The sequence below is a fragment of the Schistocerca piceifrons genome, chromosome 1, assembly GCF_021461385.2.
Source record: "Schistocerca piceifrons isolate TAMUIC-IGC-003096 chromosome 1, iqSchPice1.1, whole genome shotgun sequence".
Taxonomy (NCBI): domain Eukaryota; kingdom Metazoa; phylum Arthropoda; class Insecta; order Orthoptera; family Acrididae; genus Schistocerca; species Schistocerca piceifrons.
Window position 1 is genome coordinate 589,168,466 of NC_060138.1, and position 25,641 is coordinate 589,194,106.

Genomic DNA, 25,641 nt, shown 5'->3' on the forward strand with positions numbered 1-25,641 from the left:
CAAATTCTGTAGGCATGTTACCCCTACAGCCAAAAAAGTGAATCAGTGTTGTTTTGCTCATTTGAGATTTATTTGGCCGAGGAGATGTCTCAAGTGTGCCACTCCTCACATTGCCACGGGCTCATTCTGAAAAAGTCAGGATTCATCATCTGTGATCACATGGCTGAAACCATTTGTGGTCATTGGCAATCCTCTCAAGGAGATCAGCACGTTTCTTCAATTATCCTTTTGCTTAATTGTGAGGTTTTTTGGCACCATTTTGGCACAAACCTTTCGCATGTGGAAAACTTTGATCAAAATTTGATGTATGGAGAAAAAGATGAACAGTCACCCGTCATACTTATTGTTAAACATTGTTACGATCTTACAAGCGCACATGCACATCCAGTGGTCTGTTTTTGAACTAGATCTCCCTGAGTGAGGTTCATTTTCAACTTGTTTTCGTCTTTCGAAAAATGATTTGTGACTATGAAAAACTTGTGCTCATGATAAGGAATGTTTCCCATTGGCCCATCCCAACTTTTCAAAGGTCACAGTCACGGATTCCCCAAGTTTAACACAGAACTTGATTGCATAATATTGCTCAAAATTCTGGTGTCCCATTTTTGTCACACACAGTGAAAACACACATTCACTGATTTTGCTCTGAAAAATGATGTGATGGATTTACAGTGCTGAAACTTTGACTGAGCATCTGTAAGGAATGAACACACCGGACTACACAAATAGAAAGTCATAGCGTTTTCAGATTGCTTACAATGTTGTCAGTCTCATTACATTTCTCACACATCTTCTACATACCTCCATAACAAGACTGAAATTTCCTTGATGCCTAGTCAACTGATTCTTCTTTTAGTCAGAGTGTGCCATACATTTCTATTCTCCCCTATTAGATTCTGTACCTCTTAATTAGTTATTTGATCTACCCATCTAATCTTCAGCATTCTTCTGTAACACCACAATTAAAAAGCTTCTATTCTCTTCTTGTCTATACTGATTATCATCCAAATTTCACTCCCATACTGAGGTACACTCCAGACAAATACCTTCAGAAAAAGACTGCCTAAATTCAAGCTGGCGAGTTTCTGTTTCTTAGAAGTGGTTACTGAGGAGCAAGATAGTTATTTGGCTGCATCATGCACAGAAATTACTCCATTTGGTGCGGTTAAAGTTACCAAATGGTCAGTTTTTGTTAGTAGAAACTCTCAACTCTCTGAAAATGATTTCCAAAATCTTTACTAGCTTCCCAATTTATGATGACTGCAGTGCTAAACAGGTGATGAACACAGTGTGGAGAGCTAGTTTTTCATGTTGAAGCTTCGGTAGCCAGTTTTGTTTTGTATGTTCGTGCATCAGCCAACATGGTTTTCAGTAAGTAGCAATATTTTCTCAGTAAAACAGTAAAGAAAAATGCTCCAGAGCTGAGCAGATGGCTTACTGGTCCCTTCTGCATAGTGACTTCCATGTAGATTTTTTCGTATAACATTCATGAAAAAAACACTATTGTAAGGGATGATGGAAGATAAAAAAACAACTTAATCACCAACAGACCTGGAGCAGGTGGTGACAGAAATATAATGGAAAAATGTTTTGTGATTAGAAGTTGGTTTTAATCATAGTCACTATGAACAGACTAGGGAAAAGAATTAATTACTATACATCAGTATAAGTATGTTAATGGAATATAAGTAATGGAAGGAGTAATGGTAAGAAGTCACCATACAGCTTGTGGCACTGGATCGTTGATAGATGCAAAAACGCGGCTGAAAATGTATTGGCAGAACTGAAGCTGTGAGAATGGGTCATGTGTCATGTTTAGTAGTTGTGTGTGTGTGTGTGTGTGTGTGTGTGTGTGTGTGTGTGTGTGTGTGTGTTGTCTACGAGCTCTGTAGAAGAATTCATCTGAAAGCTAGTACATCAGTCTAGATTTCCATCCCCATTTAGATACATGATACCATTTTCGAAGCAATGCAATATCAATATTAACATTAACTATGGAATCAGAATTGTGGCTGTATTTTTCTTATGTCTCAGGTTTGCTGTAAACATTACTTTTTGGAAGAAAGTAATTGATTATAAGTTAGCTTCATTAAATTTTGTAGATTTACTTCTCTGTGTTGTCATAGTAAGAGCTACTGAAGACAATGGTGGTTGTTCAGGTGCAGTTCATGATAGGTACACCACCTGGTGGAGGGGGTCAACGACGTCGTTCAGCATCAGGCAGTTCATGTGAAACACCACCACCTGTAACAACGTGGCAAGTGTCTCCTGTCTCTGGAGGAAAGTTAACTCCAACTAGTTCACCACTTAGGCGTTCAGGTAATTGATTGGTTTTATGTTAATATATTCTGTTAAATTTTCATTAACAATTGAATAAAACAGTTATATGTTTATTGCTTTATTTGTGCAAAATTAAATAATGTCAGAACACAGAGTAAAGTAATCTGGGTCACATATTCGAAAGTGACAGATTTATGACTGACTTGTGTTCTGAGCTTATAATTCAAAGAACTTAACTTTTGCAGTTGCTCAAATTGTTTAATATTTTCCCAGTGGAAATTGCTGTTCAATCATTTCTGAGGCAGTATACAACGTGAGTAAATACTTTTCCATGTCAAAAAGTCAGGTATTGAAAGGTGACAAGGCGTAATAGTCAAATGTGCATGAGAAGAGGTGATCAATAACATCATAAGGTGATGACTGAATTGTGTGATGGGTTTCTAGCATGCTGGGATGTTGAAGGGTCAGCTACTTGTGATACTATTTGAGTATGACAAACATACAAAGTTGCAAAATAGCTCTTTTTATTGCATGATGATGACTATTCACAGGTTTTTGTTTGTAACCCACTCTCAAACCAGCCATCCAGTCATAATAAATATTATTCCACATAACAAAAAATCGTGACAGTCATTATACAAAGGAGTACAGTACTAGTGTTTATGTAACTGTATACAAACAGAATTATTTGAGAGGTCACTGGGTGCATAAAAAAAAAAGTCACTGATGATTTCCATTGCATTTGTTATGTCTTTTTTATGCCCTCTACTTCACTGGTGAACATGGTGAGCTGTGTTGCAACTGGTGTTCTTGTTGTCATTTCCAAAGTTTAATGTCTGTTTTGTTTTTCTCTCAATCACAGGAACAAGTTCACCCCTTCTGAGCGGTCCACTAGCTGTTTTACCACCTATACTTGGTTCCCCAACTCGTTTGACAGAAAATAATAATCTCCGACATTCACCAATAATGCCATTTGGTACAAGGGCTATGACGTTGCCAGAAATTTCAGGTAATACTTTATTTATCTTTGTTTCAGACAGGTTGTAGCATTTTCATTATTAGAGTACTTACAGTGAGATCTTACTGTGGTCAATGCTGACATTTTGTAGCTTGGGGTATCGTGAAGCGTACATTTAATGCAAAGTGAGCATATTTATGTTAAATGCATGCTATAACAGGGTGTATACGGCCTGGGACATCCGGGAGATCTGGGAAAAACCCGGAAATTTTTTCATCCGGGAAAAACCTGGGAATATTTTAGAATTCCGGGATTTTTCATTGTTTTAGATTTCAGTTAGTTTTGTAGGTTTGACGTGTAAGATCAGATACGCTGACAAAGAACTTTAGTCCACTACTGCTGAATAATACTGCAGCAATGAAACATAAATCAGAGAATAACACCAAAATAAAAGTTTAGTTGGATAGAAAATGGGTAATTTACACAATGCACAGACCAGTTTGCCGACACCGAAAAGTGTCAAAGGCTTTAGGTCGAAGATTATGCAGTACGTCCGTAACAACTAACGTGCATTCAATGTGCGTGATGTCACAATTGTTTAAATTTCTAACAGATCACCAGAAAATATTACGAATAGTGGCTTGAGATGCGTTACTTTCAAAGTAAATTACCATGCAAGATGATTTATGTTACGTGTGAGAATGTGCAGTGAATTTCTTAAATCACAGGGTGTTATAACTCTCATTCAAAACGTAACACTTTGAGGATCAGCCATTTGAAAAATGTCGGGCCCAAAATATAAGTCATTTATGCTACTATTTCAAATTTTACCGGCACATTTGTATTTGATATGACTTAACATGTAACACACGCTAAAAAAAGACCGAGCTTCAGGTTAGTTTTCATATTTAATGTTGTTCTTTCGTAGATAAAAAATTATGCAATCGATGCCAAAAAGTGTAATTGACCTTCAATAAAATGTGCATAATGTGTTACTGAGCAATGTCACAAGTCTCTTCATGCTAGAACACTTCGACTTTTCTACACAACTGATAATCATTTTGGCACCATTTTAATTGCCAAATTAGAGCCTGTTAGTAGGCCTACGGACTTCCTATCATTGTAGGACTAATAACAGTGGATGCCAATAGACGATGCAATTCTCGTTCGTACATACACATCTGCTTACGAGTTAACCAGTGTAGAAACGCACTTAGCTGAGTTGAGCGAGCTCGGCGTAACTTCGTAACGTACGCACCGTGGCCTGTCTTTCTCGTAGGCGCCGCGGCCTGTCTTTCTCGTAGGCCTCGTGCTCTGAACAACTGCCGTCATTCGCTAGCGAGGTCACGTGACATGAGCTATGACTGGCTGACAAAATTGCATCGCTCAACGCAATCTCTATTTTAGAGTTTCGGAAGTTACCGTGCTGTAATTTGTGAAATTTGTGTAAATACTTTCGCAATACGAAAATAATTGTCTCGCTTCAAACAACTTTCCAAACGTATTGTTTTTCCAGGATTTCGTTTCCTAATGTGATGGGACGTCCTCCGCCGGTATAAGACCTTTACGATTCAAAGGACTGATACGTTTTATAGCTCCGAGGGAAAGTATACTGTTACTTAACCCGGATGTATTTTCACCCGCTTTATACGCAGTTTCATCCGGGAGAAATTGTGTTTTTACCCGGGAAATCCGGGAATTTTTTTTTCTTGTCCACGTAGACACCCTGTATAATCCGTTCATTGTATGACTAAACCTGATGTAAACATTGCGCTATGTATTCTTTCGCATTTTCTGGAACCTCATTGGATTTCAGTTTCATGTGGGACTGCAGCCAAGCTGTCGCGAGTACTGTCAAGTATGACAATAAGGGTACGTTTTGTGCTGTGCGTTACACGTACATCGACTTAGCAATAATACGGGACAACAGCTTTACCGGTGCATTTAACTTAGCACTGGACGGCCAGCTGATAGAGCTAGGCTGCAGTGACGTGGCCAGCTTCAGTTCACACGTAAAACGAGATGAGCAAAGGAACAATAAAGCTTCGAATGTCATTTAATTTTTAAGCAGCATGAAATAATACACTGCAAATCTCCCACGATATGCTCCTTGGACGTCTAGGTGAAAACCACAACACATTATCATTTTTAGCTAACATACTATTGTAACTAAAAACAAGAATGATGAAAATTCCTGACTCAACCACAGGGTAATTTTTCTGCATAAGCTGTGTGTAACGTAAGAGAGTATTCAAGGATTCAATAGTTAAATATTGAAGCCACTGAAGGTATTACTTAGTCAGTCGTCTTGTAATCTCTTGGCTCTTTCTGTATCTGAATCCGAGAAATACATTTCAATTCTGGAAGTGTCACCCGCTACATGGATAACAAGCCTATCAACAACAGAATCCACAAAGCCAATCAGGGGCAGCATTTTTTCTTCTTCTTTTATGACGAGCCGTTCTATATCCCGCCAGCGTTCGGCAGTGATGTGTGAAAAAGTGTGTGCATTAGTTCCAGTATGTCTGGCAGCTTCACTGTCTTGTTAGTTCTCGGGCCAAATCTCACACCGTGGCTCAATATCAGTTCTGTTGGGTTCATATTGTAATGGTACAGTAGCAAATGTAAAAAGGCAGCATTTGTATGAATGTGCTCAATGCTGTGAAAATGATTGTTTTTCATGTTTCTGTGATATTTATCTACCTATGTGTTATAAAATGATGAACATAATCCAAATAAAGAGGATTTGGTTTTTCATTTTTGCTTTAAAAATTAAATTGTTAGGATTTCTTAATTTAAACAACTTTTATGAACACACTTTCATAAAACATCAATAATTAAGAGTTTGTATTTGAAGTGGAAAAAGGAATTTCGCATCCAGTATGTAATTAGAAACAAGGAGATGTGTGTTATTCATAAAAAATGATGATGAGTTTCATAATATCGAGATGTAGGTATTTCAAATTGAACGAGAAGAAGAAAATGATGCTGTTAACGCATGAATAACCGCCTTTGCTTTACATTCCATTAAGCTACTGACTACGTTACCTGTTCAATAAAAGTTTGTTTATCAACTGCATTACATACAATGCTGGTGAACTTCAAAGCCAATTACCTCCTTAAATTTATGAAAAACATTAAGAACAGCCTATTTCTTGGCACTTTCTAACCATGTTCCATGCGCATGTTTCACTACAGAACAGAAAGCAGCCTCAGCCATTTTCGTACTGCGCATTAACAGCGCAGCAGTCAGCGCACAACACTGCAGAGGCTGAGACTGTACACTATTTTTGAAATGAAAACTATGTGGCTAAAGCATGATTAAGAAAAACATTGATGGCTGTTAATACATTTGAATATCTTAAAGTTTTATTTAACATAGCTTAGTAATAAGATCAAAAAAGTCACCCAGAACCCCAGGTCATGGTAGACTTAACCAGCGGGGATGAGAAGGAAAGTCTGATTTTTGGGGACTGCACTGGATGTGATTTGAATACCTGAGAGCTTAAAGGTGAAGACAGGGTAATACACACGACAGAGATTACTGCTAAAACATCATGCACAACTTAGTAAGAGTGAAAAGCTAAGTGCATTGTATGTGATAGAGGTGGGAGGCGGACGGTGGAAAATAAACAGCTCAGAAAATGAAAGGTGTAGAAAAATGGATTGAAGAATGGAATAGTTACTGTGAAGAACTGCTGAGATCAGAGAAATTCATATTATTCATATTATTAAAGATAGATTAAAAGGTCTACTTACCAGCTGCAGCTCCACAGTTCAACTGAAAGAATGATAAGCTCCTAAGCTTCAAGATTCAGAGTCTTCTTTATCAGAAGAGAGGGAAGGCTGATAAATATTTGCTGTTAGCTAGATGGGAAAGTCATGTGTAACTTAAAGCCTAGGGAGATATATTGACAGGGAAATAGACAGTGAATTCAAGAGAATGTTCAGAATGCCAAACAGTAAAATTGAAAGAATGTTTAACGAGCCTGAGGTAAAGTCAGAAAACAAAATAAAACTAAAAATTGAGGCTTTGTGGTCATTGTTGAAGTGTTACCTATTGGCTTTCAATTTGGGATCTTCAGCAAATGTCGGTTCAATGATTTTTTATGAAGTTTTACGACCATGAGTGGCTGGTATTGGCAAGATTCATCCAGTCTGCCACCAGCAATAGACAGTGAACTTTTGATAACATCAGCCACTCATGCTGTTGAAATGTCAGAAAAATCATTAAACAAACACCAGCCAAAGATCCTGAGATAAAAGCCAGCACCACTGCACCAAAATAAAAATCATTGGAATGAAATAAAAGTATAACAGAATTCATGAAGTAAAGCCTATAGGGGTGACAATAGCTCTTTAAAAATATGAAGGAGAAAGATTGTAGAGAAGGGGTAGGAAACCACATAGAGGAATAGCAGAAGTATTGTGCTAGTTATGAAAAAATAGTGGCAGCAACAGTAATAACTCATTAAATTGAGAGCTTGTGAATGATGAGTGGTAATGAATAAATCACCATCTGCGAGTCTGTGGAGTTTGGGTACTACAAGGATGTGTCTCTGTAAGCACCACACTGAAGCTCTTTATTTGCCATCTTTGTAATTTACATAAACAATATTATTATTGTTTTGTTGCTGTATTGACTCCCCACACTCTTCAGCAGTTATTGTTGTCATCACAGGACTGTAGTATCTCCAGTGCAGTAGCCATTGTGTTCATTAGTTGTTCATGAGGGGAACGTTGTTATGACCAGATAAAGATTAAAAAAAGATAAAAGGGATTCACTTTTAATATTCAGTATCTTTGAAACAAAACTATATGCTGTTAATGCTCATGTAATATTTGAGCATTGCTTTCGTAAGTACTGAACTTGACTAAACTGTGGCTTTGCTGCTGAACTGTTGAAAGCAGCAACTGCCAAGGTACTAAGTGTTATAGACAATCTTTACTACATACTCCTCTAATCTTGGGTGGTTAGAAATTGGAATGCTTTGGGCAAATAGTTAGTTTCACTGTAGTTCACACTAAGATTTGGTAGTAAAAAACATATTATGTAACAGAAGTTGCCACACTCTCTCCTGTCACTCAATTTTAGATTGTGTTTAATTCACTCATTAGTGTAGCAATGCCATCCATATTTTTCCCTTCAACAAATTCCAGTGTCCCCAACTTTACTCACGACTATTCCAGTCAAGGTAATTGCAATCTTCTCGAAAGAAGAATAGTGGTCTTACTATAACACAACCGTTCAAAAATGAAATTTTGTCTCTTAATAGGTGCAAGTTACATATTTGCTGTTTGCGTGAAAATGCTGTGAGATGACATGGCCACCTGGATGCACTTTTAATAACTTATGACTTGACCACACTTTTATTTTTCATCAACCTTATGCATTTTGACTTTCTGTCATTTTCAGGGGCTACAAAAATACAACCCAAAACTGGTATCAGATGATATGAAAATATGATACATTGCACCATTGGCAAAAGACATATTATGACGACTACAATATAGCTTCCTAGCTTACCAGTGCTATGTCAGTCATATAAAAACATTGGATACATTGTATCATGTCAACATTCTCGAGCACGAGACAAGTGCAAACTGCTACAAAGTGAAAATTTTGGAAGCTAAGTGGACTAAACCGCTAGGTGTCACCGGGTACGTGCTACAGCCTGCAATTTATTTCTGTTTACAATCACAGTTTTCATCGTTACAATTTATAAAATGATTTCATCAGTCAGTGTGGGAATTATTTACAATGTTTTACAGAACAATATGTTACAGATTTTTTCTTTAATCTAATACACTGGAAGAACATGCTGATTGACACTGCGGCCAACTGTCTGTTAACAAACAAATGTTTTTATTCACAACTTACAACACATAAACTACTACCATCAGTAGAAGTTCATGAATATTTAATAAAAATTAAAATTATATAGATTACTAGAGGGCTGTAAGGGAACTGATTAAAGTTGATTTAAGATACCGTACTTAGGATCTTCTGTGATGATATGACCATGAAATTGTTTTATGTGAATAACAAACATTGCAGATCGCCATGTTGCAATTAAGGGAAGGGGAGGCATCAAGGGTACACAATTTTAATCTGAACATATTAAAAAATCCTGTAAAGCTGTTTGTAACACTGGGACCGTAAATGTTTATGAAATGACAGCTTAAATAAAAAAAAGCAAAAGCCTTGTGAAATGGCTCTAATAGCACTGTTGTCAACAGTTTTCAAATTGTGCCATGCAGCATGAAATGCTGAGCAACCGATTGTGAATATTCTATCAGCCATGACAAATCTGCATGTATGACACTAAATATGCAATAAATAATTATATACTTTTACTGATCTTGTGTTCAAAACAAAGCACAGGAGGAAGCTACACAAAGGTGTATAGTCTTGATGGTAAAATACAGAATGGTACACCATTTATCACAAATAGAATACTGTGTAGTGGCAAACTGTAGTGCGTCGCTCTCTACTGAAGTCCCAGTATGGCAGCAGAACTATAAGTACTCCGTAAATGGATTGAAAAACCAGTTCTTGGTGAAATGTGTTTGTTTGTTTGTTTAGTATCTCTGATGACAGTTTTGTTTTACTCTGAAAAATCTCAAATTCCTGAGGTGTATTTAAGATTGGTCAGGATTTTGTTTAACGAGTGGTTGTTTCATAAAAGTTGCATTTTTATACAGTCTTCGTTGCTGTCATATGTATGGTCTCTAAAATGTTTTTTGAAGGACCTGACAGTCTGTCCTATATAAAATTTATTGCAATGACCACACTTAATCCTGTAAACTCTGTAACGTTCTTTAAATATGGTATTCTTTTAGATTCTTAAGTGATTGCCTGTGCACATATCAAATAACTTATTTTTTTGAATGAATGTCTGAACTGTGGGATGGGTGCTGAACTTGAATTATCATGTAGAGTGTTGCAACTGCAAGTGGTGTGCTTACTCTGTGTTATTGTTAACAAAACTTAATGCGAACTGATTGGCAATCCAACTTCCAATACCAATAAGAAATACAGTCACTGCAGAATACATTCAGGCCCTTAGGCACTGAATCCTGTGGCCCTGTTCAAAACTGATAACTTTGGCCCCTGTGCACATAAAAAAGAAATTAAACTATCTTACCTCTAAAACAGCAACGGTGGTACGCGATGTATTCTGGTCTCTCATGAAAAAAATATAAATATGCTAGCTACAGGCTCAGCAGTGTGGAGTGTTGGCCGTAATACTTTGAAATGTACATGAAATTCTTTTGGCTGATAAATGAAAACATCTGAAAAAATCCAACTTCCTAGAAAAACATATGACCTGGACAGGGAGGCGGTACTGATTGTGGTGAATTACTAACACTATATTGCAAGTTAATTTTGTCTTTTCAAAACATTTGACAATTGAATTTGGTCAGAAAAATACATCATATTTACAAATTGATCCACAAACAATGAGATTGGTACAGCAAGTGTTATCTAACCTCACTAAAAGGGCATGAATACAGATCTTCAAATTAATATAGCTCTGTTAACAAATCTTAGAAACATTACAAAAGTGAAATATCTAACTAATCTTATTATCAAATCAGTTTACGTACCTTCTGGGGTTACTCGGCAATTACAAATTATCAGCCAAATGGTCCATACTAATGTGCTGGCAAAACAAAAATCATAATTGTTTAACACCTTTACCTTGCTTACATGAAGACTTCTGCTTCCATGTTCAACAAAATTGACATACGTACATTAATCTAACACTTGGTGGCTTCACAGAGCACACCACAAAAACTTCCTAATCCATCGTCTTTCGCTCACCGACAGCTTTCTACGACTGTGCGCCAAGCACTCTCTTACTCCAACACAACACTACAATGTAAGACCACAAACAGTATCTTTGGCTCTGCCGTTGTGCACAGTGAGCGATCGCTTTATAAAGCCTATCAGAGACATACATCGTTTATCATGTGGGTACCATATACAGGTGTGCCTCAGCAGAATCCTTTCAACTTCCATGCCGTCATACTTATCACGCCTGGCCTCAGTCAAGTGTCACAGTTTGTTCCCTGTTAGTTTTTAATTCTAAACTGATATTACACTTCCTGAATCTGTTTACTATACGTTCAGTGAATGTTCTGTTGCATGTCATAGTCATCCTTACTTTTTGCTGTCTTTTTGGCTGCCGAGTGCTTTTCTTATTTATAAATATACTGTACAGAGATCTAACTTTTTTGTGATAAATGACGTACCATTTAGTATTTTACCCCCAAGATTATGCACCTTTGTGTGGCTTCCTCCTGTGCTTTTTTTTGTGCACAAGATGAGTAAATGTTTAATTTCTTACTGTATATTTAGTGTCATACATGCGGATTTGTCATGGCCGATAGTTTTCATAAGTGGCTGCTCAGTGCTTCACACAGCTTGGCACAAGTTGAAAACTGTTGACGACAGCACTGCTATAGCTGTTTCACAATGGATTTGCATTATTTCGCTTAAACCTGTCTCTTTTATAAACATTTGTAGTCACAGTTTTACAAATAGCTGTAAAGGATTTATAGTATGCCAAGATTAATATTGTGTACCCCTTCCCCCATTTCTTAATTTGCATCATGGCATTCTACAATGCTTATTTTTCACAGAAAAACAGTATTATGGTTGTACAACCATAGAAGGGCTTATGTATACTCCCTGAATTAATTCACAAGCAGCTGCTCAGCGCCTCGCGCTGCTTGGCCCAAGGCAATAACTGTTGACAACAATGCCACTATAGCTCCTTCACAAGGATTTCACATTATTTTATTTAAGCTGTACAGGATTTTTTGTTGTACAGGATTTTTTAATATGTGAAGATTAATATTGTGCACCTCTTCCCCTTATGTTAATTGTAACATGGTGATCTACAATGTTTGTTATTCACAGAAAACAGTTCTGTGGTCATACACAGGAGATCCTATGTACAGTATCTTAAATGTGCCAATTTTTAGTCAAGTCCCTTACAACCTTCTAGGTAGTAATTTGTGCTGTAAGTTGTAAATAAAACAAAAAATTTGTTTGTTAACAGGCAGTTGGCCCCAGTGCCAATCAGCATGTTTTTCAATATATTAGATTAAGAAAAAAAATCTGTAACACATTGTTTTGTGAAACATTGTAATTCCCATATTGAGTGATGAAATCATTTTATATGTTATAAAGATGAAAGCTGTGACTGTAAACAGAAATAAATTGCAGGCTGTAGCATCTACCCAGTGCCGCCTAGTGGTTTAGTCCACATGGCTTCGAAAATTTTCACTTGGTAGCAGTTTGCACGTGTCTCCTGCTCGAGAATGTTGACATGATACAATGTATTTAATGTTTTTATATGACTGACGTAGGAATTGTAAGCTAGGAAGCCACATTTTAGTTGTTGTAACTGTCTCTTATCAGTGGTGAAATGTATCATATTTTCATATCTTCTGATACCAGTTTTATGTTGTATTTTTGTAGCCTTTGAAAATGACAGACAGTAAAAACGTGTAAGGCTGATGAAAAATTAAAGTGTGGTCAAGACATAATTAAAATTATTAAAAATTACATATTTGTGGCAATGTACAGAAGCTTCATGATAACATTCACAAAAAGCATTGTTTTTCTATAGTAAATAATATGCACTGTCATCACTGCCCTATTTATTTGAATATCTTGATTGCTGTGAACAAATTATTTCATAAATGATGTTTTCATTGCACAAAAGACAAAATCTATTTGGTGTGAACATCTTTTACAGAAGCTGGAGGAATTCAGAGGCTTTTCCACAATTCTCCAGCACCTGCAATTGAAGGGCCTATAACTTTCCTAGCTCCAGAACTTCCTGAAGAAACACTATTAGAAGTAAGTGTATTAACTTGTCTTCATTCTTCTTTCCAAACTGAAAGTGTTGGGTATTATTCATTAATTTTAATAACCAAGTGCATTAAATTACTTCAATATAGTTACTTTCAATTTACCTGCAGTAAAGAATAGTGCACCTTCAGGTGGCCTGATGGTGTAAGAAAACATTTTTTTATGAAATTACTAAATTACTTTTTCTTCCATCTACACATATATAAGTAGGAGTAATCTGCCACAGTTCTAACTGTGAGCTTGCTCTAATAGAGAAACTACCTTAGGAATATTGATTAAGTTTTCCTTAGCAGTCATGGGGAAGTTATTGTCTATAGTTTATAAATGTTTTGTTGACTTCAGTGCAATAGTGAAAACGATCGCCATCGCCATCTAGTGGTGAATGCCAGGAATCCTTGAAAACATAACTCAGCGCAGGGCGGCACAGCTCCAGTCCAACTGAGGATGTACATTCTACTTAGTTTTATATACCCACAACAGCCTGAATGTGTTCAGTGCAGTGCACTCAGTGTGGACATGCCTTAACATATTATTTGTTTGAAGGAAACAGACGATGGCATGATCTTCTTGATTCCTTAAACAAAGATGTTGCAGTGGGTTTCAGAAATTCCTTGCAGATGATGGCAGAAGTTTTTGAATGTCTTCTGCAAATGGTTGAGGAACACATTTCAAAAAACGACAGTGTCACATTGCCAGTTTGTGCTTCCCTTAGATTAGCAATCAGAATTTGCTCTCATAATTCACTTCAAATTCTTTGAAGAGTGAGCAGTGAGTTATTCAACTTCGAAATATCATAATAAATATGACTAATAATGAAAATGTAACCACTTCATCTTCAAGCTGCAATGTGAGACTATAAAATGTGAAACAGTTGAATATTTTTACCAAATAGGTACTCTACAATCATTTGAGAAAATTATGTTGTGAATAGTGGTGGGCAGGAAATTGCGTATCTATTAGAAATCACAGTGATTGAGAAGTCACAGATATCACAATAACAACTTTACAAAATCTAACTGTGATTTCAGTCACAGTTAGCAGTCGCAAGTAGCATTTCACATTCAACGCCGTGAGCCATCTGTTGGCTGAATTCCGTACTGCTTTCTGCGATTTCAGTGACAAGTCACGGCTAGAAGTCGCAAGTAGCAACTAAAAAGCACAGTTAACAGTGCCATCTGTTGGCCAAAGTTCGTATTACCCCCATCTCTGTGACACGCTATCGAGTACAACTGCGATTTCTGTGACAAGTCGCAACTAAGAGTCGCAAGTAGCAACTAAAAAGCGCAGTTAACAGTGCCATCTGTTGGCCAAAGTTCGTACTACGCTCATCTCTGCGACACGCTATCGAGTCCAACTGCGATTTCCGTGACAAGTCACAACTAAGAGTCGCAAGTAGCAACTGCACAGTTAGCAGTGCCATCTGTTGAGCAAAGTTCATACTACGCTATTCGCTACCGAGTCAAACTGCGATTTCTGTGACAAATCGCAACTAAGAGTCACAAGTAGCAACTAAAAAGCGTAGTTAACATTCTTTTCCTAGTGCCATCTGTTGACCGACGTACATACTTCGTTATGAGAGTCTTGTGCCTCACGAGATCGATGTGCTGTGTGTGCATATGAAGGACTTATTTCAATAGTGGTACAAGTCCATTTTTGTTAATTTTGAGATACAGAGTCGTAAATTTAAATGAGTGCTGAAAAATCTGCAGTTGAGATACCAGAAATATTCAAGCATATGGCTTCTTGCTAGAGATGAACCTTTATTTATGTTTGTTTGGATCATTAATTTCAGAAGCATTATAGACAGAAAAGTGGGGATAATGGACTTGTACCACTATTGCAATAAGCCCTGCATATTTTATGACGACATACACATTCAGCATCAGTTATGGTTGGTCAAACACAGCTGTGACTCTGAATGTATTATTATTATTATTATTATTATTATTATTATTATACAAATTTGGCCGTTAAAGACCGTGAAAACAGTTATTTCTTGTGCTTCTGGGAAGTCTTCTTTCTCTCAGTCCACACTTCTTTCATTCTTGCGCTGAAGGCGGCTTTTCTCTCTTCAGACCATTTAGTTCCACAAGTCTTCTTAATTTTCACACCGAAACCCGTGAATGAATTCAGTTTTTTTCTAAAAAGGTTTCTGTTAAATATTGTTTCCTGATCTATGTCCATTTCTTTTAGATCTCTTTCTGTGTTGATAAACCATAAATTTTTATTTTTCAGATTTGCGATGTACAAAAATATTTGTTTTGTAAGCCTATTCGGGTTCATCCTCATGATGTGAGCATAAAAGGAGCATCTTCTTTTTCTAATTTCGTCTGTAATTTTGCTGCACTTCGTATACACTTCTTTGTTGCTTTTTAGTATGTATACAGGCTTGCCTTGATCATCTGTTATTTTCCTGTGTCCAAGAATTGTCCTCACAATTCTTCTTTCACGATTTTCTATCTGTTCTGCGTATGTAAAATTTGCCAGTGTTTCTGATGCATATAGTATCTGCGGTCTAATGACAGTCTGGTAGTGTCTGAGTTTAATGTTTTTGGATATACATTTTTTTGAATACATTTGTCTGCAGTAGTGAGTTGCTGTCTCTAGTTTTTGTATTCTAGCCTTGCAGGCTGGATGACCTTTTTCCACAGGCTGAATTAGTTCACCAAGATATTTACAATGTTTAGATACCTGTATTTTCCCATATTTCGTAGTTATTTTCTTTGGTGGATTTTTGATATTTGTAATGATTTCTGTCTTTTCAAATGAAATTTGCAAGCCTGCTTTTTCAGGAGTTTCTTTAAGTAATTATATTTGTTTTATTGTGTCTTTTTGTGTGTAAGCTAAACAGGCGAGATCGTCAGCGAAGGCAAAACAGTTGGTTTCAATGGCTTTGTAGCACTTCCCTCCAATTTGGACTTTCTCAACTCCATGTTTTTGCGTGAGTTTTCTCCATTCTGCTATGACTTTATCCAGAACACAGTTGAAGAGTACCGGGGACAGCGCATCTCCTTGTCTGACGCCGGTTTTGACCTCGAAATGCCGTGAAATTTCTCCTTGGAATTTTACTTTTGATGTTGTATTTGTTAATGTTTCTTTGATTATGGTGATTGTTGTTTCACCTATTTCATATTCTCGAAGTGTTTTGATGAGTGTGTCCCTATCAATTGAGTCATAAGCTTTTTTGAAATCAATGAATGTTATGAAATATTTCTTGCTCCTTGTAGATAAATAGTTCATTGTTGTTTTGAGGTTAAAAATTTGTTCGGCGCAGGATCTTCCTGGTCTGAAGCCAGCTTGATATTCTCCAAGTTTTCCCTCTATAATTGGTGATACACGATTGAGCAGGGCTTTTGACAGAATTTTGTATGGGACTGGGAGAAGCGATATTCCACGATAGTTGTTAACATCCCTTTTGTCACCTTTTTTAAACAAAGGGTGAATTAGGGCAGTTTTCCAGTGACTTGGGATTTTCTTGGTTTCCCATATTTGTTCAAGTTCTTTGTGTAGTGCTTCTACTGATGTTTCTTCCCCAAGCTTGAGCATTTCTGCTGTAATTGTGTCTTCTCCACATGCTTTCCTGTTTTTGAGATTTTTGATTATGTTTGTAATTTCCTCTCGTGTCGGAGGTGTTGAATGTGTTGGTAATGTTTCTGGTTGCGTAAAACTGAGAGTCTGGATGGGTGTTTGGCAGTTTAGGAGTGTCTCAAAATATTCAGCCAGGATTTCACAGTTTTCAGTATTGTTGGTGGCGAGAGTCTTATTATTTCTCATAAGGTTTAGGCAAGGGGACTGGTATCCTCGGAGTTTCTGGTTGAATGTTTTGTACCAAGCTGCCGTGTTGCATTTCTTGAAATTCTCTTCGATTGAGTCCAGTTGTTGTTTTTCATATTGTCTCTTGGTGTTGCGAATAGTTTTCGAGGCATTCTTTCTGGCTTGCTTAAATTCATCAAAGTTGTTTTCAGTTTTATGTGAGTTTCACTTTTTCCAGGCTTTAAGTCTTTCATGCAGAACTTCATTACAGTTGCTGTCCCACCACGGGTGTCTCAGTTTGCTCTTTTTTGGAAAGGTTGTTTCTGTTGCCTCAATCAAGTTGTTCTGAAATTCTTGGAGGTTTTGTGAAGGGGAGAATGTCTTTAGTTTTTTCTGAAAATCCTTGAGGTTAGAGTTGGACTTAAGGTTGTAATTTCTCAGGGTTGTAAGATCAAAATTTATTTTTTCTGTTTTTATATTCACCGTTTCTGCTTCTCTGTTTGTTTTGTGGCATCAGTTTAGTTTTTATTTTCGTGAGATAGTGATCGGAGTCGAGGTTTAGAGATTTTCGGACACGTGTGTTCAATATTTCTTTTTCACATTTGGAGGAGATGGCAACGTGATCTATTTGAAATTCTCCAATACTCTTTATCGGAGATACCCAGGTTTTTTGTTTTCTGGGAAGATGTTTAAAACGTGTTGACATTAGCTTGAGTTTAAACTGCTTACAGAGCATAATTAACCTTTCTCCATTTTTGTTGGTTCGTTTGTGTGCGGGAAAGTTGCCGACAATATCGCGGAATGTCTTTCCTTTTCCAATCTAGCGTTAAAAACTCCTAGAACTATTTTTGCATTGTTTTCTGGGATTTCTGATATATGATCCTTAAGGTTTTCCCAGGATTCATCTGTTTCTTCCCTATTTTTAGCATTATTTTTGTCATTAGTGGGAGCGTGAACATTGATTAATGTGCATTTTTTATTTGCACATCGAAAAGTGAGGAAAGATGTTCTCGATGATGTTGACCAAAAATGTTCGACAGAGTTCAGAATTTTTGTGTTTACAGCAAAAGCTGTGCCAAGCTGAGGGCATTTCTTCATTACAATTTTTCCAGGTTTTCCTTTAAATATTCTGAATTTGTTTGATTCAAATGTGTTTTCATCAGTGAAGCGAGTTTCTTGTAGCGCCACAATTTGTGTGTCTTCCGTGTGTAACTGGTCTGTAAGGTGCTTAAGTTTTCCCACTTTGAGAAGGGAGTTTATGTTGAGAGTTGCTATGTTGAAGATTTTTCTGGGTTTAATCTTGTTGGATTTGCATGGTGTTGCAGACTCCCCAGAATCCATGGGTCTGCTTGCGTCGTTGCCAACGGTGGATTGGCCACCTGGGGTAGTTTCGTTATTGAAAGACATTTCCATCATGCGTTAAGATTGTAACTGTTGAAATTCTTCAAAGTTGGGGAGATTACTTGCGTAACCTACCAGGAATACGACTAACATTGTTAGCGTTAGAAGGTTTTCTTGAAACAGCCGCCTCTAACATGAGGAACAGACGCTGCCCACAAGCTGCCCAATCTGGGTACAGACGCTTGCAGTTATAGATTTTTGGTTCCTCCGCTCCCTCAGCCGTTGGGAGTTAAAAATTCCTCATCCGTCTATGAGACCGTTGACAGGTTTTCACCCGTAACCCTAGGCAGGGGCCCTCACAGGGTGCTACCATCCAGAGCCAGATGGACCCAGGTTTTTTAACGAGGTTATTACTCCTCCCCCTCCTCCTCCCTCATCACTTGTAAGATGAGGATCCGGGCTTGGGACCGGCAATGGCGGAGTTTCTGAATGTATTATATTAATAATATTCTCCTGAAAATATCAAGTAACATAACAAATGTGTTTAATTCTGCTTCCAATATGACAGTTTTGCTTAATACTCCACATGCCTACAGGACTTTGGATTGTTAACACAGCAGAATGCAGACATCTGTGTGTAGTGAAATGAAAACGGTATTATTGAGTCATATGAATGCCTCACTTTTGTTCCGACACTGTTCAAGACTCGGGAGAAAAGTTTTATACCTGGTGTTCAACATGGCAACTTCACACACAAGAACTTTTTGCCGACACTACTACCACCTACATAAGTAAGCTTTTCCTGTGTTACTTTCACGCAGTGCACTTAAGCTATTCCTGATTTAACTGGAAGATTGGTACTTCCCACTTTCATATCACCAATCTCAAAATGCATATTGTAGACTCCGGGATATGTTACAGGTCAGTGTCACACCAAGATTGAGGAGTAAGGGGGAGGGGGGGCGGCATGTCACTCCCCAACAAGTGTTTACCAATAAATAAGTGGCGGAAAATTACGGGTCTAGGACGGCTTAACATGTGGAAAATGAGATTTTCATTATTCACTCACTGTATTTAACATTTATTATTCCTTTAAAATCGGACAACTTCAATAAAACACAGTTTAATTACTCATCTGCACACTTATTTCACAATTATGTCACTTTTAAACTGCAAATCCTCTAAGAGCTGTCTTGAATCTTCACGAGTCTCTCTCAACAGCCTTGATGTGGATAGATACGTACAGCAACCAATAATCAGAGTCAAAACTGTGTCTGCAAAATCACAAGGATTATTAAACAATTTTTGCTGTCACTAATTACAAGCAATATAATTGACAGAGTATATTGCTAATATTTGCTGTAATGAAGGCCACTCAATGGGGTATGTTTCACATTTGCAAGAACGATCTCACTGAAGTAATTAAGTCCATCGAAACACTTAGAAACTAACCTCTCGTCTGACGAAAACGGTCTAAAGACGCAGTGGCAATTTCTCCAGATCTGTTGACAAAGATATTTTGAGTTATCACTTTACTGGGTGACTGAAATGTAGTTCGGGTACGCGTGAACATAACAATATGTTAGAATTCATTTTCTAAACACGAACTATCACGGTACTGTATGGCCACTTACATATTAATTACACTATTAATATTTTCACAGTTGTTTCTTTAATACAAAATTAAAGCCAACGGAAGAATAAACGTAAAACATACTTACCAATGACTGGTGAGATGCAATTTTCTGTGTAGACAGATGTAACTTTTTCATACGGTGGTAAGTCGCAGAAATCGCAGGAGTCACAGAAATCACAGAAGTAGCAGAAGTCACAGAAATCGCAGAAGTTGCAGAAGTCACAGAAATCACAGAAGTAGCAGAAGTCGCAGAAGTAGCAGAAGTCACAGAAATTACAGAAGTAGCAGAAGTCACAGAAGTAGCAGAAGTCGCGGAAGTAGCAGAAGTCGCGGAAGTAGCAGAAGTCGCGGAAGTCGCGGAAGTAGCGGAAGTCGCGGAAGTAGCGGAAGTCGCGGAAGTAGCGGAAGTCGCGGAAGTAGCGGAAGTAGCGGAAGTCGCGGAAGTAGCGGAAGTCGCGGAAGTAGCGGAAGTCGCGGAAGTAGCGGAAGTAGCAGAAGTCGCGGAAGTAGGAGTGGCGGAGGGATACACGACCTAGGTTCCTTAACTGCGACTCTTAACTGCGACAAATCACAGTTAAGAATAACAGATACTGAAAAGTAGCATTCACAGAAATCACTGATATCGAAAAACCGCAGTTTAGCCCATCACTAGTTGTGAAAAAACATGTGAATCCAAAAACTATGCATTTTAATTTTTGTGCCAAAAGTAAAGTATTTTTTGAAAAACTGCTTCGCCAAGAGATGCAGCGATCCTTTGCACAAAATTTTTTCAGCAGCACTGCATATGACACAGATTTCAACTTTCTGCTTTCCTTGAATCAAACCTGCATGTGGACATGGTTCTTTGCATACCAGGGCCACAAAGAATTTGCAACAAAGACGTGTAACAATGAGTCTGTACTCGGTTGTAAACATATTAAATCACAGTTTTCTCCCATCAGCACCACAAGGTCACCACAAATGCCAATTAGATATGGATCATGTAATATTTATGCTTCAGAGAAATTTTCTCCTGGTGTGCACTGCTTAATTTTTTTCCTTCATCATTATACCCAGCTATGGAGCACATGTGAACTTATTTCACTGATGAGCTTGCTTTCTTCTTCTTCTTCTTCTTCTTCCAGAATCTCTTCATCTTCTCACTGGTTTTTCGTACATTCAGCTGTCCATGTTCTCTTAGAGGTAGCATTTGGTTTAGCTTCAAACTGATGATTGTTAACTGAAGTTTTGAATGCAGCTCTGTCCTGTAGATTTTTTTGTAACGGTAATTTCCTAAAGATCTTTTTCAGTTTCAAATATTCAGTTTTTTTTTAAACTTTCATTGAGAGGGCAAGGAAAGGATCTTTTTTGTCATCTGTTATCATTCATTCAGAGAATGTGGCTGTAACATTTCAATCTTTTTTTCCTGGACATGCCTCAAATTTTCTCCAAATTTTGATATAACTCATTAGACCCCCATCTCATCCAGATTCCCTCAATAGAAACTGGGCCAAAATTTTTCTCTAGTATTTTCCTTTCTTCTTCTTCTTCTATGTCTTGAGTTAGTGATCTACCTCCAAAGATTATAGTCTCAGATGTATATAACACTTCACGTGTGGCTACTGTGATGTCATGCCTTAATTTTGCATCAGGAAATATTGATTTTTTTTTTATTGTACCTATTCCAGGTAATTCCAAAAGCTTTTGGTAATTTAATGAATCTTTGTTTGCTTCATAATTGAATCAAGGTAGTTGGATGATTTCTGCCAGGTATTTAAATTTAGGTATTTGAGATGTTTCGCCAAACTGTGTACACCTGGGTTGTCCATCGGGGAGAACCTTCCATGTGTTGGGCTTTTTCATAAGAAATTTTTAGTCCACTTTTACTGCTATTTCCTGGTATTTGCAGGGAATGAATTGCATTATCTCCATTATTTGAAAAGATTGTTGGGTCGTCTGCTTGAGCTAAATATCATACATGAATTTTAGTTTGCCAATGGTAATTCTTCTTACTTCACCTTTCCACGTCCTAATTACTTTTTCTTGTAAAAGATAGAACAGTAAAGGGGGACAGTCCGCCTCCCTGTTGGAACCCCATTTTTGTATTAAAGTTCCAGATGTTTCACCTTGGAATTTAACTTTTGAGCTGGTATCGGTTAATGTTTGTGTCATGAATGATCTTGTCTTTCTATCCATTAAACAGTGTACATCTATCTATTGAATTGTATCCCTTTTTTTAAGTCTAAAAAGGCGACCACTTTTCATTCGTCTGTCCTTGCAGATTTGTAAGACCATCTTGAAATGAAGAATTTGTCCCCCACAGGATCCTCCTTTCCTAAAACCTGCTAGATATGTGCCATTTAAATCGTCCATTTGTGTTTCAAGGCTTTTAAATATGATTTTTTAAAGAATATTGTTAAGTGCCAGGCAACAATGAATCCCCTCTCTAATTATTTGTATTAAGGCACATGTCCACCAGCAAGTAAAATTTCTCTGCTCAATTGTAGAAGCTACCTCGGCAAGTTATTTGATGTGAAAACACACTCAGCAAGCCGACTTCCATAAGTTCCATCTTGTTGCAAGTACTTGCCAAACTTGCCAGTTGCTGGAGGTTTTTCTTCAACTTGCAGAAGTTCCATGTGTTCATTACCAGTATGACAATATCAATGTTGAAAAGGAGAATGGCACAAAGGCAGATGAACCGAAACAGATGCACTTTGAGAATCCATAAACATATATACTTGGCCATTGTTAGCTACAAAAGTGTGAAAAAATTAACTGATTACTTTGTTTCATCAGAAAGGAAAGTATAATGACAGTATAGAGTAGTCTTTAAATTTTAGCTGACTTTACATGTAAAATAAATAATGTTTTCAGTAATTGAAGAGTAATTAAAAGGTGGTCTCTCAGGATCTAGCTCGCAGCATTTTTGTTTCCCTGTTTTGAATCTGTTACATTTGTGATAAAAGTAATAAATACTGTTCGCAAAAGTCCGAGAAAAATTGCACATGACATTCTTGTAAAGTTTTTAATTTGAACGAAGTCCTTTGTTTTTAATTCATTCAATAGTATTTTTTTGATAAACATGTACACCTATGTATCAATTTCTTCACCCAAACGTTTCTGTTTCTCTTAATTATTGATTTTTGTCATGATTTTTCTTCAATAATAGTAATAATAAACCAGCAGTAATGGTAGTTGCATCGGTTCGTAGCATGACACTGTAACATCCATTTGCTCAACTCATAAATCGTCTCTTGTAGAAGCACTTCTCCTAGTACTTGAAGCAAAATGCTGAAATTATCTTGCCCAAGGTACTTGCAGAATTTTTTGTTCTAATGTAAACAAGTCAGCAAATGTTTGCAGAAATTACTTTTGTGAGTTACTTGCTACTCAACACGTGCCTTTAGTTTTTCCCCCTTTTTAGCTATTCTTTAGGGATATTTTCCTCCAGCCAGATATTTGTAAGAACTTTATGAATTTACTGTGTGAGGCTGTAGCCATCTGCAGAGCCTCATGCAGTGAGATTTGGTTCCAGATTCACTATTGTGCGCTCTCTGGGTTTGCAGCCTTGCTGCAGAATTGCAAGCAGTCAGAAAGGCAGCTGGAGGCTGTTGCAGACTTGGCTAATTGGCTGCATGATACACTGGCAGTGGTGCCCAGTACTGCTCTCATGGCAGCGTACAAAATCCCAGGACTGGCAATTTCTGCTACAGGGCGACACATGCCTACCACACCTCCTGGCCTGGATGACGACCTGCACCACATAGTTCACAGCTTGACTGCACAGGTGGCAGCACTCAGCTCATAGGTTGACCATTTGATACACTCTCAGACAGAGGGCAGCAGGCACCATAGCGGCAGCCGATCAAGCCGTCAGCGATCCCACTCGTGCAATTGGAATGCAACACCAGCTGTTAATGCAGTACCCTGCCAAAATCAGAGCAGCTGGTATCATGCCAGTTTCAACAATGAAATGACGAAGTGTCTGCCTCCCAGCTCACACACAAAAGCCAGCTGGCACCTGCCTGCAGCGTCGCAATATGCAAGCATCTTTTTGTAATGGAATGGGCTGGCAGTGTGAAGTATCATGCCAGTACAGGTTCCACTCTATTTTCTCCTAATGTATGCTAAGAGACCTCTGGAAGGCTAAGGCACTGTCTCTTAAAGAGGCAAATAATTCAATTAGAAAAATGTATGGCACACATCCCCAAAATTTGGACATTAGACTGCACAGCACATTTGCATGGACATTCACTGTTTCTGAAGTCAACGAGCCAATTTTGAGTGTGGGTTTCTTTGGCCACTACAAACTGCTAGCCTATATTGCCAATGACCAGCTGATTGATTCAATAATGAATTTGAAAATGTGGGACAGCAACAGCCAGCTGATTTATTCAGTGGTAAATCAGCAAAGCATCCTGGATCTATACACTGACATACTGGATCAATTTCTAGAGCGCACTCACCCACCTAGTGCACCAAGGGACATCAAACATTTATTTGTCCACTATACTGTGACTACGCCCAGCCCTCCTAGCTTGTGCCGTCCATGTCACCACGCGCCTGAGTATCAAAGCAAAGCCTGAGTTTGAGGCCATTCTGCAACAAGGTATTGTTCAACCAATAAACAGCCCTTGGTCCATCGAACAGTCCATGGTCCTCTGCCTTGCACTTAGTCCCCAAGAAAGACAATTTGTGGCGACGATGCGGAGACTGACGTGCCTTAAATGTATAAATAGTCCCAGGCTGATATCAAGTACCGGAGCTAAATTCAGTTATATTTAGCAAAACTGACTGCACAAAGGCTTTCATGCAGATGCATGTGGCACCTGAAGCTATTCAGAAAACCCTTTGGCGTTTGACGAAAACCCAATCTATTCAAAGTCATATGAAATTTATCATCACTCACACTGAGAGAACATGCAACATTGAGTGCATCATGAAGCTGAACAAGGTGTCAGTCAATCAATTCCAGCCGGCTTAAATCTTTACTACTTGTGCCACCAATAATTTCGTTGATCCAACTGGAAGACGTTTCAACGAATGACTCTTCTCCCACCCCCAATGAGACAGAGACCGCTCCCATGACCACCAGTGATACATGCGTTCCATCAGCTATCATCACACGACCACATGTGCCTCAGCCCCTCCCATTCTTGCCCAGCCAGCCGTCACAGCCACGCAGGCTGTACCCACCACAGGTTTTTGCACCTACCCCACTATGTCACACGTGCCAGTTACTATGTCCATTTCAAATGCCCTTGCCATGTCATAACACTGCGTCACCCACCTGTTATCTCTTCCAGTCAAACGATGGATACCACCTCCCATGTAGATGTCGCAGCTCCTGGACTTCTGTCCCAACGACTCCACCGTGTTGGGCTTTGAGGCCAGATTAACTGCCACACTGGTTTTCCATGCTATTTCCAGTCACTACGGACAATGTCCTATGTGCCACCACACTTGTCCATTGCAGTTTTGGGATCTGCCTTCAGGTTACCATGACACTGTACTTGCATGAATATAGACACTTCATGTAGTCTCCATGCCTCTTCTGTGCCGTTACATCATGTCTGGAGCGAGTTACACACCTGCTCCGTTGTCCATATGTCTCCGTGAACTCTGACCAGTGTTGGTAGTGTCAGTGGCCAACTACACAAAAGAAATGTCCTCTGTGTGCTTGACCAGACCCACAAGCTGACACGATATGCCACCGCCCAATTACCGCTCACCCGGCTGCTGCCATAGCACTCATGCAGATGTTATTATGAAGCACCCAAAATCCAAATATCTGCCACATAA

At 38.2% G+C, this 25,641-nt stretch overlaps 1 protein-coding gene across 2 annotated transcripts in view; it reads left to right on the plus strand.

Moving 5' to 3' along the window:
- LOC124802951 (serine/threonine-protein kinase unc-51) overlaps positions 1–25,641 on the plus strand; it is a 173,724-nt gene that overhangs the window by 71,550 nt on the left and 76,533 nt on the right. For both annotated transcript variants that reach the window (XR_007017168.1, XM_047264046.1), the window contains exons 15-17: positions 2,160–2,319; positions 3,143–3,289; positions 13,012–13,115. Coding sequence is in view for 1 of the 2 variants with exons in the window: in XM_047264046.1 (XP_047120002.1) it covers positions 2,160–2,319; positions 3,143–3,289; positions 13,012–13,115 (411 nt within the window). In the remaining variant the exon portion in view is untranslated. The remainder of the gene's footprint in view (positions 1–2,159; positions 2,320–3,142; positions 3,290–13,011; positions 13,116–25,641) is intronic.